The sequence below is a fragment of the Chionomys nivalis genome, chromosome 16, assembly GCF_950005125.1.
Source record: "Chionomys nivalis chromosome 16, mChiNiv1.1, whole genome shotgun sequence".
Lineage (NCBI taxonomy): Eukaryota > Metazoa > Chordata > Mammalia > Rodentia > Cricetidae > Chionomys > Chionomys nivalis.
Genome location: NC_080101.1, coordinates 11,664,818 through 11,680,747, shown reverse-complemented (window position 1 = coordinate 11,680,747; position 15,930 = coordinate 11,664,818). Strand labels below are relative to the sequence as shown.

The window sequence follows — 15,930 nt, the reverse complement described above, 5'->3', positions numbered from 1 at the left end:
GTACGTGTATGTGAGTGTGTGTGTGTTTGTGTGTGTGTCTGTGTGTATCCATGTATGCATAATATCTTACAGAAGGTGGTTTAGAGCAAGAATATAGCTTGATTTCATGTCAGTATATCCACCACCATTTACTTGACCTATATTTATCTGCATCAAATCCATTTAAACTTTATTTTCTGTTTTTAAGATCTTATAAATTGCTAGAGTAGTAAAGTGACGAGTGGCCCCACCCTCTGTTCCACACAGGCTGTCACCGAGTGACACCCCTACTCAGCCAAATGGATTTGCAATCTGCCCCTGGAGCTCTGCAGGGCAGCAGATGACTAGAGAACACACAGAAGGTGGCAGGGTGGATTGGAACGCTGAGGAAGAGCTACCAGGAGCCAGCAAGCTTCTGGACAAAAGGGCATGAAAGGGCACATAATAAGGGAGAAGCTGAGAAGAAAAGATGAACAAGAACAGATAATGATAACTATAAAAAATAAAAAAATAATTACAAAAATAAATAGGAGAGGAAAAGAAGGGTGACCTGCCAAGAAATGAGAGATCCAAGAGATCACACTTATAGACAAAAAACACTGTACAAACTCTCTAATGTGTTCTGGCATAGACCATGGGCATTTTGTGTTTCCTTCTCTGTTTATAGGGGCAACTTTTTATTTTATTAAGGGCAAAATCCAGAGACACTGCCTCAAAGATCTTTTCATAGCACCTGAATCATGAGCATCCTGAGGTGTCGGAAGCACTGGTGTTTTCTCACATCCTGAGGTGTACGGAAGCACTGGTGCTTTCTCACGTGCAGTTCCTGGTACTGCTTCTGGGGCTTCTGAGGGGGAAATTCCAGTGACAGGGAAGTGCATGTTCGCATTCAGCATGGACACCTCTTGGTTCCTCTGGCCAATGTGTGGGACTTCCATCTGGGAAAATGAAAAATGAGACTGAATAGCAAGCAACTGTCACTGCTCTCGGAGACTCGTTTTTGAATCTTAACAGACACGGAACATTCCAGAGAAAGAAAACACAAAGCTTGGTTCATGTGTTCAGGGTGCCCTTTGCTAAATGGGAGCCACCATGAGAGTCCTGTGTGATCAGAAATTTATCCTTAGCCCACCAGTTTTCTAGGAATTGCTGAGTTACATGTCAGACCAGGAAAGCAAAGGGGTGGGCACTCATTTGAAACTTACCACGCCACTCTTTTTATTTCCTGCTCCGGCATTAGCTGGCTTCTTTGCACGCTGATTACTTACAGCCAGTACTTGACCCTGTCCCATGGCATCTGCAGATGCAGCACAGTGCTTGGTTCAGAGTAGGTAAATTGGGTGTCTGTGTTGAATCAGAAAATGTTGTAACATTCACCCAGTGACATACCATTCCTGTGTTTTTTTTTTTTTTTTAATGTGGTAGCATGCGTACCAAATTAAACATCTCAGATTCTGCTTTTTCCTATGTACATAAGAATAGTAACATTATACTGTGGTAAGATTTTTTTTTGCTTGAATCTGTGAACATTTGAAATTGCAAGTGTGCATATTTTGAGTAAATAGATCCCATGAAAGTATGTGTGGATGTATATTTGAGATGAAAGATGTTGGCGGTTTTCTGAAGGTCCTACAAAAGGACTCTTCAAAACTGATGCAGAAAGTGCCTAAAAACTCACCTAGGTTGGAGAGGGAGATAACTCCCTGGCATAGTGATCCTTTAATGTGCAAAGCCTTTGTTCCCAAGTACCACAAATACAGTTCTCTCCAAGAAAGCTCTTGCAAAGTTGTATCGATGTGGTAGAATATTTATTAGAACCTTTTCAGTAATTACCCCAGTAATTTTTATAATTTTAGAATATTATAAATCTTACAGAATCTTACATAGTACACTATGTAAATATGGTTAATATACTGAATCTTTTCCAGGAAGAAGCAAAGAGTAGGACTAAAACTTTGAAACTGCTCATCTTTAATTATTTGTATTTTAATAAGCCCAAATCAAGAACTTATTTTTTCAGCACAAGCTTTGTCTTACCATTTTCTGAAATGGAGCTTGGGTGGGGAGGAGAGCACGACCGGAAGAGAACAGGGAGGTTGAATACTCCTGCAGGCCACGGGTATTCAAATGGATGGTCTGCCTTTCAATCAGCAAAAGGCTTGGTAACTGGGTGAGCAGGGAGGTGATGTTGTAGCATGTGGGCTGGAAGGGCAAGGTTGTCAATATCCAGACCCCAGTTGGCCTCTTGGAAGCCTCTATAAAGTGAAGACAAGAATGACTTAACTCAGCACTGCTGTGAGAACCACGTGAGCTAGCATCTAAGGGTGTCGGACTCTCAGTGCTGTGTAAGTGTTTGCTCTCACAGGCTTTGAAGAAGGTATTTCCTAGTGGGGCTTTTACAGTTTAAACAGCGGATAGAAGTCCGGAAAGCAAGAAATCGTATTTCATCATCTCCTCTAATCACTTTGAGCAAATCACATTGCTTCTCTGTAACTCGATTTCTTCACGTGTAATTTGGTTAGGATTTGGTTTAATTATTGAAAATAGAGAATTTATGATACAACAATTTCCCCAGTATCATTTAGCTGTGGCAGACAGCTTGTATAGCAAAACTTCTTCACAGTTTTACTCAGATCATATGAACCTCATATATAACAGAAACTGAAAGCATTTGAAATGAAATGAGCATTTATTATGCTGAACTGGGTATGAGGTTCTCCGTGTATAATCCTTATACATGAGGATGCATGAGTTATTTTGGAGTTTCATTCATTCCTTTCACTCCAGGTAATACCAACAGTTACAAGCCCAAATAATGGAACCTTCCTCTGTATCGGGTTATGAAAACCTTAGATTAGTTGGAACTTAAACCTTTCATCAACTTTAATGTCCTACTCATATAGAACACTGAACCCAGAGTGAACCCATTCAGCGTTTTAGGACACAGTCTTAATTCATGCAGAAAACTTGGCCTTTCCTTATTCTATGTCTGGCCAGGTAATATGGTGTGAGATACACTATTTAAAATAAAACATCAATGGACACCAGCTCAGTACCCTGAAAAGATATAGAACTAAAGACATGGGTTAGAGACTGTATTTTTGCGACAGTAAGAATTTCATGGGTTCATCAAGATCACTCAGTGTTAGGTAAAGGTGCTTTCTGTACGAGTTTGATGGCTTGAATTTAATTCCTGGAACCCATGTGAAGGTGAGAGGAAAGAAACAATGTTGTGGAATATTATTTTAAGATATTTTACATTTGTTCATGTCGTGAGACATTTGTTTAACGATGCACAAAATGTGTTGCATTTTTTATGCTGCATTTATTTCACTCTGTGAAGCTGTGTTACTGTGCCTGTCTAAACCACCTGATTGGTCTAATAAAGCGCTGAACAGCCACTAGCCGGCCTCACAGGAGAAAGGATAGGCAGGGCTGGCATGCAGACAGAATAAATAGGAGAGGAAATCTGGGAGGAGAAGATCAAGAAACAAGAAAATAAGGGATCTGTCACACAGACACGCAGCCAGACACAGAACGAAAAGAAAAGACTTAGAGAAACAGAGAAAGGTAAAATCTCAGAGGCAAAAGGTAGATGGGATAATTTTAGAAAGTCTGACAAGAAATAAGCCAAGCTAAGACCGGGCATTCTTAAGTAAGAATAAGCCTCCGTGTTATGAATTGGGAGCTGGATGGTGGGTCCCCCAAGAAGTAAAGAGTGAAAACAACCAACTACAAAACAATGCAGAAAACTCTATTTTCACTCCATATTTGTGCCATGACATGTGTGTGTCCATATGCATCCAAATGCACTAATAATTCATAATCATAACAATAAAAGTTTCAGAAAAAGGATTTCAGGTTTAAGTCTTTGAGGGACTCTATGGCATTCACAGTCAGCGGTGAGCTGCGGGAGGTAAAAAGGCAGGCAGCTCAGCTGCACATGACCCCGTAGCTGATGTTAGTGCAAACCTGCGAGTCTGAGCTCCAGTGGTAGATTTAGGCACAGTACAATTTGGTGAAAACCTTTTGGTGATAATTTTTCAGTCCTGCATGTGCAACAAGGCATGCATGGAGTCTCCTCAGTGAGAAAGTAAGAGAAAAACAGGTCATATGTGACTATATCGGAGCTCTTTGTAAAGTCCAAAAGATAGGTTCTATAGTTGGACCGAGAAAAATGATTTTAATAGCCTGGGAAGGATTCGGTACCCGAAAAATACCAGCCACACAGATTCTGTACCCGAAAAATACCAGCCGCACAGATTCTGTACCCGAAAAATACCAGCCGCACAGATTCTGTACCCGAAAAATACAAGCCACACAGATAGCAAAAGGTTACTAGGCCAGAAAGCTTCTCTGCTCCATCCTTTTGGGGAGAAGAGCAGGTTCTGGGTTTCTTCTCTTGAAGGAACAACCCTGTGGGCTTAACATTCCAGGCTCTCTTAGTGTGTGTTTATGAAAACAAAGGCCTCCATGCCACTATGAAGTCTCACAGATATTTAAGCGAAAATGTGTTCAGAAAGTTCATTTCAACGAAGCTGGAGATACCACTTTTGAACCATTCTCTCAAACTGCTTGTTTTTTGTAGATGAAAGAAAAGCAGCTAGTGGTTTCCTTCATTTATAGATATGTATGTATTTCTTTGGTTGAATGTTCTAGATTGCACGAAGTTCCATTTGAAGGATGCTTTAGTCAGTCTTTTCTTTTGAGGAAAGCAAAACAGCAGATTACTCAAGTAGCTCCCATTTAGAATCTGTAAGGAAAATGTCTTGAACAAGTCATTTGATTCATATTGTGATGTTAAGTTATTGCTTGGAATACTAACAGTGAACAGGCTTTATGGGAAAGCCACTTAGGCATAGCCTGCTGGTAAGAACGAAAGGTTGTTTTCTGGGAACTGTGTAATAAGAGTGAAAATGATCTGAGCAGGCAAATGCAAACCACGAAAAAACTTAGACTTGATGCTGAGCACATGGTGAACATTCTGCGGAGAAGCAGGGATCTTGAAGTGATAGCATCTTTAAATTTTTTTTTTAAATCTTAATTTCAGTTGGCAGAGAAAACCCAATGGGAATGTCTGCAACACCCAACCAAGGGGAAGAAAAGATCCATGTGCCAAGATACCAGGAAGAAATGCCCCCAAAGTCCACAGCCAGATGCCCCTCACCATTGGCATCAGAAAGTAAGCATCAGCCTTTGCCTCTTCGTTTTGTTTGTCTCTTTACTTTGCTTCATCCTTGTAGTTGCTTTACAAAGAATATTATATTATTTAATACAATCAAAATAATTTCCATTTCCACTATTGTAAAGGTGCGTGAACTGTGAACAAAGCACTTCACTTCCCAAAGGTTTGGATTTCTAGTCTCTATATTTGATTATTGTGTTCCTGTGGTTTTTCTTCAGTAATCAAGTCTCAGTTGCCCAGAACCTTGTTGTGATGAGATCAGCACAAGTCAACCCCCTGGAGTCCCCACCCTTCAATACCTTCCTCACCCCACATCACCCATGCTCCTTTTGACATTTTTTGATATTCTTGGACGCCAGTGTGACAAAGGATTCTGTTAGCCTAGTGTACTTAATCTGCTCTTTATGTCCCCCTCACACTCTATACAGAAGAAAGCGGGCATTCCTACAGTCCTGAGACTCTTCTGGCAGAAGACAAATGGAAGGTACTAGTGCTGACCGGAGACACAGGGACTCAGGCCAATGTCACACTTTGGGTGTATGGAGATGAAGGAGTCACTGGACCAATCAGTCTGACCAAGGACAGCCCGGAACAGCTCTTCCTTCCAGGGCAGAAGGATGAGTTTCAGGTAATCAAAACCAGCAGTCATTTTACTGTTTGAACATTACAAAGGCATGTGATATAGGACACACACATATACACAGAGAGACAAAAATAAACAGTCTGTATGAACACCATTAGTTAATTTATTTCCTCCTGTAATAATCAAAACAAACGTATTTGTTCATGTCTCTTATGCAAAGAAGTAAGAAAGGTTACAGAAGGAGGGGGGAAGACCTTGGACTTTCCACAGGGCAGGGAACCCTGACTGCTCCTGGGACTGGAGAGGGAGGAGAAGAGGAGTGGGGGGAGGGGGAGGGAAATGGGAGGTGGGGAGGAGGCGGAAAAATTTTTTTCAGTAAAATAAATAAATAAATAAATAAAAGAAAGGTTACAGAAGAAAATTTCTTTTCAAGGACTATTCATTTAAAGCCATTATCCTAAAAATCATCATATAATCTAGTTCAAGTTATACCTGAATTAAAATATATGGGAGGCTCTTGGGGTAGTGGAAGCTCCTCTTTCTACACTTGGTATACTTTCAGACACTGCTCAGCTGAACTGCATGTGTGTGAAATCATTTCCTAGGCATTTTCACAGACCATGTTCTGAGGCTCTGCCCATTTTCATCCCTCTCACACTTATTTCTTGCTGAGAGAGTTCTGAGCTGCTGTGATTTGAATGCAGCTGGCTACTTGTCTAGTTGGTAGGAGCACGGGCCAAATTTCAATTAGGACAGTTATGTTGCACGTTACTAATTCCTAACCCTGCAAGGCAGTAGCTGTATGATTGCTCAGTGCATTAGTTCAACAACAGTGGTTCACCCTTGAGAGTGTCCCCATGCACACTAGGGAATAGAGACTTATGGAGGCTAACCTGAGTCATCAGTCTGCCAAGGCTGTTTGGAGGACCAGCACCTGGCCTCACTAACACTCAGATTTTTTTTTTTTTTTTTTTTTTTGCATTTTCAGCTGTGGGCTTGTAGCTCTACACTTAACGCTCATTATTGGAGTTTAGTGATGGAGCGTGATTGTCTACAGTGATGGGAGATGCTTTGATGTGTCCCATGGTGATCATTTCCTATATACATGTGTTTTGAGTGGTTTTCTGAAGATGATAGTTCATAGTTCAGAATACATTTTAGGATTAGAACCCCAAATCACCAACAGAAGCATGGCATTCCTGATAATATAACTCATGCCAAAGCTATTGATGTGCTGTTAAGTTCTGTCCTGTTTCTTTCTGGAAAGTTTTCACCAGGGTAGAATCTTAGGGCCCATGACTGCACATTGGAACACTTAGAGAGCTGTAAAAATTGACGACTGCTCACTTCTCGAGAACCTGGTTCATTTCATGTGGGTGCAGCCTGGATGCCGATGTTGCGAAAAGCCCCCTAAGTGCTTCTAAAATGCAGTCACTGTTACTAGTCCTGGTTCCAACACCAGACTGTTAGCCAGGCGAGCTGGACTGGTGCTGACTTCCTGTGTGACAACTGTGTGACCTTCACTATGTCATTTAATTTCTCCAAACCCATATTCTCTTTATGTGTAGAATGGAGGCAATGACTTCCATCCTGTGTACATCCTGGGGAAATGTGTGACACCAAAGAACATGAATAAACCATGAGAAAGAATCGTATTTATTATATAATAAATGTATTAGGTCAGTGAAAAAGTAGTTGTGTCAGGTTTTACAGTGTTGAAATGGGCAGTGTTGAATATTGGAATATCTTCTTCAATAAACACAGTCAAGTTGTACGTCATTTTAATGTGTGTTTCTCTCGCTTTATGGTTTTGGCTAATGACTTGTTTGTTTTATATTTGTCTTATACTATGGAAATTATGTTAGATAAAAAGCAAATTCAAGATATATTTCTTTTCGACTTCCAAATGGGTCATAAAGCAGCAGAGGAACTTGCAATATCAAAACGCATTTGCTTCAGAAGCAGTGGCGGTGGGGAGAATCAAGAAGTTTTGCAGAGTGAGTGAGAACTTTTATCATCAGGAACAGTGCCCCGACATTGCACATTCACAGTGACCAAGTGAGACCAACTGTCAAGTCTGATCCTTTTACAACTTCTCCTATAGTTGTAAAACTCAGAGGTGACCTGAAACACACTGAAAAGTTCAAAAGAGTCAACAAGCGGGTGCTCATGAAGTGGCTCGAAAAAAAAATGTCATTTCTGAACTGTCATTCTCTCTTAATTCACTATTCACTAAGGAATGATTTCTTGATGAGATTGTGATGTGTGGCACAAAACAGATTACATACAGCAAGAAGCTCTAAATCTTTTCCCAGTGCCAAACTTGCACAAACACGGTCATGGTCACAGGTGGGTCGTCTGCTCCAGGACTGATCCATGGTGGCTTTCTGGATCCCAGATACCACATCTAAGAACTATGCTCAGGAAATTGATGGTATGCACCCATAACTGCAACAGTGGTGGTATTGGTGGTCAAGGAGTGGGCTCATTTCTTCTCCTTGATGCCCCACAATCCCTAACTCTATATGGCACAATCACTGCTTCAGAGGATGCAAAATTTGGGCTAGAAAGTTCTGCTTCATCCCCTCGATTCCTCTGACGTCTGCCAACAAATTACAGCCTCTTCAAGCAATATCCATCACTGGTTTCAGGGAAAACCTTCATCAAAGCACAAATTTTATGTTACTGCAATAAACAAACTTATTTATTATCAACAAAAATATATAATGGTTCCTAGTTTGATTGATTAAGATATATTGGGGTTTAGGTATAAAAATCAAAAGTTCTCAATCTTCAAGCATAATTCCAAGCTAATTATAAATTGTAAAGAACAGAGGCCCTGGTGTTGGGAATATGAAATTACGATAAAATGAACCTATCACTTGTTCCTTTACATGGATTGCTTATCCATTTTCCAGTGATAGAGGTTGGGTCTAGGAACCTCGCAGCTTCTGTAGATGTGGAACTCCAAGACAGTAACACAGGTAGCACCAGGAGCCAATGGAGCCTGCAGAATATCAGGATACTTTCCATACCTACTAGATCAGAATTTAAGTTTTAGTAAGGTTCACAGGTAATGTTGTATGTTTACTAAAATTTAAGAAGGCCTGGACTGGGGATCATGAGGCATCGGGGCCAGTGTCTCTTGGTAACTGGTTAATCCTAAATTAGGATTATCTCACCCACACTCTTTAACCTGTGATACTGTTTCCTGTATTCCTCTGCATTGCATAATTTGTCTTTAAGTTTTTCCTTTCAGTCTTCAAGCATTCATACCAAGTGTCTTTGAAAACAGTGCAGCAAATCTGATCAAATAGACTTGAGTTCACATCTTATTCTCTGAGAGGGTGATGTGTATACAATGTGTATGAGTTCACATGTTAAACATGGAGAGCCTGATGTGTATACAATGTATATACTTAAAGAAATGGCAACTTCTAAGGGTGTCTCTATGCTATAAAGTAGACTCCTTGAAGAGATCTACTAGGGCACAGAAGAAACCATGCATATCGGGGAGCTGAGGAAACTCTATGCCAAGTCCTTGGTGGGTGGATGTTACTGATACTGGGTTAAAGACCAAAGCTGCAGACCTATGGAAGCTGGCAAAGCCTTTCTTCTGGGTGAGGTTCAGAGGGATGACATAACAGTTCTCAGGTTTACGCGCAGATGGGAAAAGTGTGTGCAGAAAATGTCAGTCATAGATTTCCTCCCGAATATTTACATCCTGAAGATTGCTTTCTTCTACAGACAGCTCCTACAGAGATTAGCCATACCTGCCTCATTGATTCAGTTGTGGACTATAAACCGTACCTCCACGTTCAGCTGCATATAGTAAACATGCTGATTTTTCTGCATGTTACAGGTTCTCCATTAGACAACCAGTCCCATCTGCTCCCAGCCTTTCTATTTTGTTTTTGTATTTTCTTTATTCCCTGGCTGTTCTAGTCAGGTCAATCCCTGGAGCCAAGCTGTGCTGAACAGCAATGCATACCAAGCCCTTGCACCTGGCTACTATGGAGTTGATTGCTGTTCTGGGTAGCTCCTATTTCCTGAGGTAACCTGTATAGGCATGAAATTATATGTTTCAAGTGAGGGGACTTCTCAGACATGCCTCTAGTGTCCTCACTAAGAATGTGAACAAAAGGTAATTTTACACTCAAGTGAAAATTGATTTCAAGGATACCAAAAGTATAATTAAAGGTTGGTTTACCTTTTTGAGACAAAATGGGCCCCAAAGATGAAACAAATTCCTTCTTCCTCTCATGGAAAGAGCTAATCTACAACCTGTGCCACTGAGAACAATTCTGGAAATAAGGAAGTTTGACTTGCTCTCTGTTCTCCCAGTCAGCAATTACAGTAGGTTATTATAACCCCTCCTCACACCTGCCTACAGAAGCCTGCAGCAGGATATTTTAATGAAGCTCTACCAGTGGTCTGTAGCAGCAGAGGGTTACCTATCATAACAATTAGTTAAGTCGCTCTTTATTAATCAATTGATCAGGTGCTATAGTTCATTTTCTAAATCTTTACTGTTCCATATCTAGGCCTGTTTTATTATACTATAAACATTTGCCTTCAAATTGTTTCTTTTCTATATTATACATATTTCTAAGATGAAGACTGCACCACTGTTTTTACTTTTCATATCCGTGATCTTGTGCAAAGACTAGATTTTTGTTTTAAATGTATTATGTCCATTCAATACATTAAGAAAACATGGGGCAGAGATGTATACCATAGTTTTTTTCAGCTTAAAATCACCAGAATTTCCATTGGGTTCACAGCAATTTCAATGCCAATTCTCCAAAATAAAATCTAATTGAGTGCATATATTTGTGAATGGACTATTTCTCTTCCTTGAACTATGATGTCCACATCTTCATGGAGGAGTCAAAGAGAGTTTTAAAAGTAGATGGAAGTTCTGGACTCACAGGTGCTTTCTATAAACCTGTAAAACTTATATACATTTAACTTTTATTGGTGAGAATTCTTGTTTTTTGTCTTAAAATTCAATGCTGTCTTTCTGCCATTGGCAAGCAAAAAAGTTGGTCTACTGAGAAATGTGTGGGATTAGAGAAAATGGCATGCTCTTTGTCCCATCCTTTCATCTCCTTTCTTATTTCATATTTTAGTAAAGTTATGGAATTTTTTTTCTCATTCTGCACCTATGAGTTCCATAGACAGGCTTCTGGAGAGGCCTTGTAAGAGCCGCTCAGCCATCAGTTACAATTGCAAAGTGCATTCAGTCTGAAAAGAATCAAGAACATTGGGATATGATTAATTGAGAAGATCTTAGTAACTTTCTCTCCCCTTTGTATTCCATCCAGGTTGTTCTCAGAAGCATTGGAGAGATATACAAGATCAGGATAGGACATGACGGAACGAGTGGGAAACCGGAGTGGAGCTTACAGATGGTACTGACTTCACTTTGTGCTTTGTACTCCATGCTGATGGAAAGGGCAAGCAGGCCATGCAGAGTGGGAAATGGGAAGTGTTTTAGAAATTGTCCTAAGTAAACAAACATTGTGGGCAATACTCTAAAGTGCTTCACTATGGTGAAGTATATTTTTAACAATATCAGCTTTGTGTATGTGTGAAGGGAACAAAGAAATTAATGGGTGAAAACCTGAAGAATATAGCAAAGTGTAAGACTCAAAGGGCATTTTTATTCTGTGATCTTTATGACCATCTAAGTAGTTCATGGTCTTTAAATGCTGTCTTTCTGTCATTGGCATGCAAAATAATTGTTTCTTTTTCCTGTGAATCTCTTCTATGTGTACTTGGATCTTCACTCTATAAATATATAATCCACTTGTATATAGGTAAAAGAGAAATGTGCTTATTAGTATAAATATATTTATATTCAAATGTGCATCTTTTATCTTTTTAATGAAATCGAGTCATCCATGTATTTGGATATCTTATTTTTTTACATTTGTAATTGTTCTCGTCAGTAACGTCTGCTGAATGCTTGTCAGATGCCAGCTGCCTTGCCAATGCTATTGTATGTTTACTTAATAGTGACTCTTCGAAATGGTTACCATTGATGTTCCTATTTTATTGATGAGAAAACTGGGGCTCAATGAAGTCAAATAACTTTGCTACAGTCACTTAGTAAATGCCTGTCTTCTCATTGGTCTCTAGAGAACCTTAAGCATTGCCATTCAGCCATTGCTTTTAAAAATCGTAATAAGCCCTTAGTGGTTCTTAAGTTCCTTAATGGAAACAGTAAGTTATACTTAAGAAAAATGATAAAGTTGAATTAGAGAATGTCTCTATTTTAGCATCGACATCTGTCACTGATTTCTTTACAGTGTGTGATATTTTATTTAACATATTTGAGGCTTAAAATTCAGCTATGGCTGGTAAAATCTGACAAAATGTTTTTCCATTTTAAGTATTTCATAATCTTATCTGTGATCTTCTTGTATCTTTGGTTTTATAATGAAGGTAAATGAGAAAATGTTAAGTTTGCTGAAATATTTGATGAATCAATTCCTGTTCTGCTCTGATAATTTTGGGTAGAAAAGTTTGGTGACTGAGGTGTTATGACCTAGGTGTTCAGTTCTGCTGGTAACACAGTCCACGGAAATGCTGCCATAGTGCTCAAATATATTTTAGGAAATTTATTTGTCTCCTGGATGTAGTTTCCTTTTAATGAGAACTCAAAAATTTCTTTATAGAAAATAGTATTAAATGGATAAAATAAGAAAGAGGAATAAATACAGCAAATTACATATCTAATAAAGAAAACATGTATTACAAGGTAAATGCTTAATTTATGAAACAAAGCAATGAGAAAATTTATATTACTTAAAGCTCATCAATGTAATAATGGATGGTGCTCTGTCGCTTCCATGCTTCAAGCAGCAATGAGAGAAAACTTGAAAACAAATGACTCTTCCAGAACCATCAGAGCACTGGGTTCACATCAAGGACCACTGCACTTAGAGCTGGAGAATCAGAGAGCCAGAGCTGAGTGCTGCTCTTTAACATGAGTCACAGGGAGCAAAGCAATGGCACCAAAGGGAATTAGTAGATGATGTGCTCATTGCAGCTGAGAGCGATAAGATTCTGGGACCACAGTTATATAGGAACTCCTAGCTACAGGTTTTTTCTTTTTCTCTTAGCATTCTGTTTTTTTTTTTTCTCAGCACCTAGGGCACTTTTTAATTCTTTTTATTGAGCTATATATTTTCTCCACTCCTCTTTTACCCTCCCCCTTTAGTTCTGCCCTCTCCCATAATCCCCATGCTCCCAATTTACTCAGCAGATTTTGTCTTTTTCTTTTTCCCATATAGATTAGTTCCATGTATGTCTCTTTTAGGGTTCTCTTTGTTGTCTAGGTTCTCTGGTACTGTGAATTGTAGGCTTGTTTTTCTTTGCTTTATGTCTAAAAGCCACTTATGAGTGAGTACATATGATATTTGTCTTTCAGGATCTGTGTTAATTCAGTCAATATCATGTTTTCTAGATCCATTTGCCCACAAATTTCAAACTGTCATTATTTTTTCTGCTGTGTAGTACTCCATTGTGTAAATGTATCACATCTTCTTTATCCATTTGATGATTGAGGGGCATTTAAGTTGTTTCCAGGTTCTGGCTATGACAAATAATGCTGCCAAGGACATAGTTGAGCACATGTCCTTGTGGTATGATTGAACATCCTTTGGGTATATGCCTAAAAGTGGAGTTGCTGGGTCTTGAGGTAGGTTGTTTCCTAATTTTCTGAGAAATCATCATACTGATTTCCAGAGCAGCTGTACCAGTTTGCACTCCCACCAGCAATGCAGGAGTGTTCCCTTTACCCCACATCTTCTCCATCATAAATTGACATCAGTGTTATTGATCTTGACCATTCTTCTTAAAGCAATCCAGAAATTTAAGGTTTCTAAGAAACAAAGTGATTTAGAATGGCAGTGCTGTCTTGTGAAACCCGTTGCCTTTGAGGCTATGATTCATCAGGGCAAACTCTTCCATGGAGCTTCAGTCTCTGCTGAGGGCATTCCTAGACCTTTCTGCTCATTTAGGAAGCAATTGCTGGGTATTTTCTTGTAAAGATATTGCTTATTTTCTGCATTGTTGTTTTAAAAGGAAAGTGAATAGCTCATACTATGATGAAAAACAACTTCTAGAAGTCCACCCCTTTCCTTCCCCTCATTTGACACTGAAGCTGGCATCAGCACGTATTTCCTCGGTTCTGCAGTTTTGTTCACACTCAGAGGCTCTTTAGCAGAGCTACAACAAAAGCCAAAGTGTTGGGTCTTTTAATATAGATAGAATAATGAGATCGTGATTCTCATGAAAGTCAGGAGAAAACATTATCTGTGAATTAAAAGATAAGTTTTGCTTCCATAATGATCCATGACAGCCTCTAATGGACTAAGGAAATATGAACATCTGCTATCATTAACCATGTCCCATGGGGTCCCTTCCCCAGCTGTTACCGACGCACTCCTTACAGCCAATAGCATCTTGTAATCAGCAATGAATTCACTTAGAACACGTTACAGTTTGGGGAAAGTCAGTGAGTCTAGAAAGTGTTTGCTGAATTTCTTCATGTTTCAAGTTAAAAATCAGTAAAACATCAAAATTAAATTTTAAAAAGCAGCCACCTATTCTGACAGCTGAGGGCCATCAGTGTCCTAGGGTCATCAGGGTATGAGGGGTTCTTTGGTATAGGCCTATCAGTGTACTAGGAAGTCTATGTCATAGGGTATTCAGTGTATGAGGGGTTCTATGGTATAGGGCTATCAGTGTACTAGGAAGTCTATGTCATAGGGTATTCAGTGTATGAGGGGTTCTATGGTATAGGGCCATCAGTGTACTAGGAGGTCTATGTCATAGGGTATTCAGGGTATGAGGGGTTCTTTGGTATAGGCCTATCAGTGTACTAGGAAGTCTATGTCATAGGGTATTCAGTGTATGAGGGGTTCTATGATATAGGGCTATCAGTGTACTAGGAAGTCTATGTCATAGGGTATTCAGTGTATGAGGGGTTCTATGGTATAGGGCCATCAGTGTACTAGGAGGTCTATGTCATAGGGTATTCAGTGTATGAGGGGTTAGATGGTATAGGGCTATCAGTGTACTAGGAAGTCTATGTCATAGGGTATTCAGTGTATGAGGGGTTCTATGGTATAGGGCCATCAGTGTACTAGGAGGTCTATGTCATAGGGTATTCAGTGTATGAGGGGTTCTATGGTATAGGGCCATCAGTGTACTAGGAGGTCTATGTCATAGGGTATTCAGTGTATGAGGGGTTCTATGGTATAGGGCCATCAGTGTACTAGGAGGTCTATGTCATAGGGTATTCAGTGTATGAGGGGTTCTATGGTATAGGGCCATCAGTGTACTAGGAGGTCTATGTCATAGGGTATTCAGTGTATGAGGGGTTCTATGGTATAGGGCCATCAGTGTACTAGGAGGTCTACATCATGGGGCCATCAGTGTGCTAGGAAACCTATGTCATAGGGCCATTAGTGTACTAGAAGGTCTGGGACATACTGCCATTTGTGTCATAGGAGCACTGGTGTACCAGGGGGGTCTGTGTCTTAAGGCCATTAGTGTACCAGGGGAATCTGTGACATAGAGCTATCAGTGTACTAGAGCATCTGTGTCATAGGACTACCCAGGTGTTAGGGGGATCTGTGATAGAGAGCTATCAGTGTTCTGGTGGTCTATGGCATGGTGCACTGTTACTCTTTGACAACAGATATTAAAGGTATTTTTGGAGGTCTGACTTCCTTTTACACATTGACCAACTGTGCCAGTCAGTGCCCATGCAGTTATAATTGAGCAGTAATCTAGGTGACTGAATTGATTCTAATTTAACTTTTGAGTAACTTGGACTCAAAAGAAGGTGCCTATGACTGAGTATAGTCAGGCAGAAATCAACTCTGACTGTTGAGGAAAGAAAGACTGAAATGCGTTTTAGTGAGTATTATCAAATAATTGATGGTTACTTTTTAATCTTTGATTTTTTTATATTTTCTTCTCTTGAATTCACTTTGTTTCAGATCAAGTTATAAACTTCAGAGTTGAAGTTAAAGACATAAAAGATGATTAGTTTCTCACAATTTGTCACTTTCTCAGGCTTCTCTAACTTAAAGATCGGCACAATTTTACTTGAGTCCTATCCCACAAATTCTACACGTCACGGGAAAAGATTAAGTAAAACTCT

The 15,930-nt window shown here is 39.6% G+C and overlaps 1 protein-coding gene across 1 annotated transcript in view; it reads left to right on the top strand.

The window, feature by feature from the left end:
- Rp1 (RP1 axonemal microtubule associated) overlaps positions 1-15,930 on the top strand; it is a 137,703-nt gene that overhangs the window by 97,148 nt on the left and 24,625 nt on the right. The window contains exons 17-19 of the mRNA XM_057790865.1: positions 5,030-5,161; positions 5,593-5,792; positions 11,075-11,161. Coding sequence (XP_057646848.1) covers positions 5,030-5,161; positions 5,593-5,792; positions 11,075-11,161 — 419 coding nt within the window. The remainder of the gene's footprint in view (positions 1-5,029; positions 5,162-5,592; positions 5,793-11,074; positions 11,162-15,930) is intronic.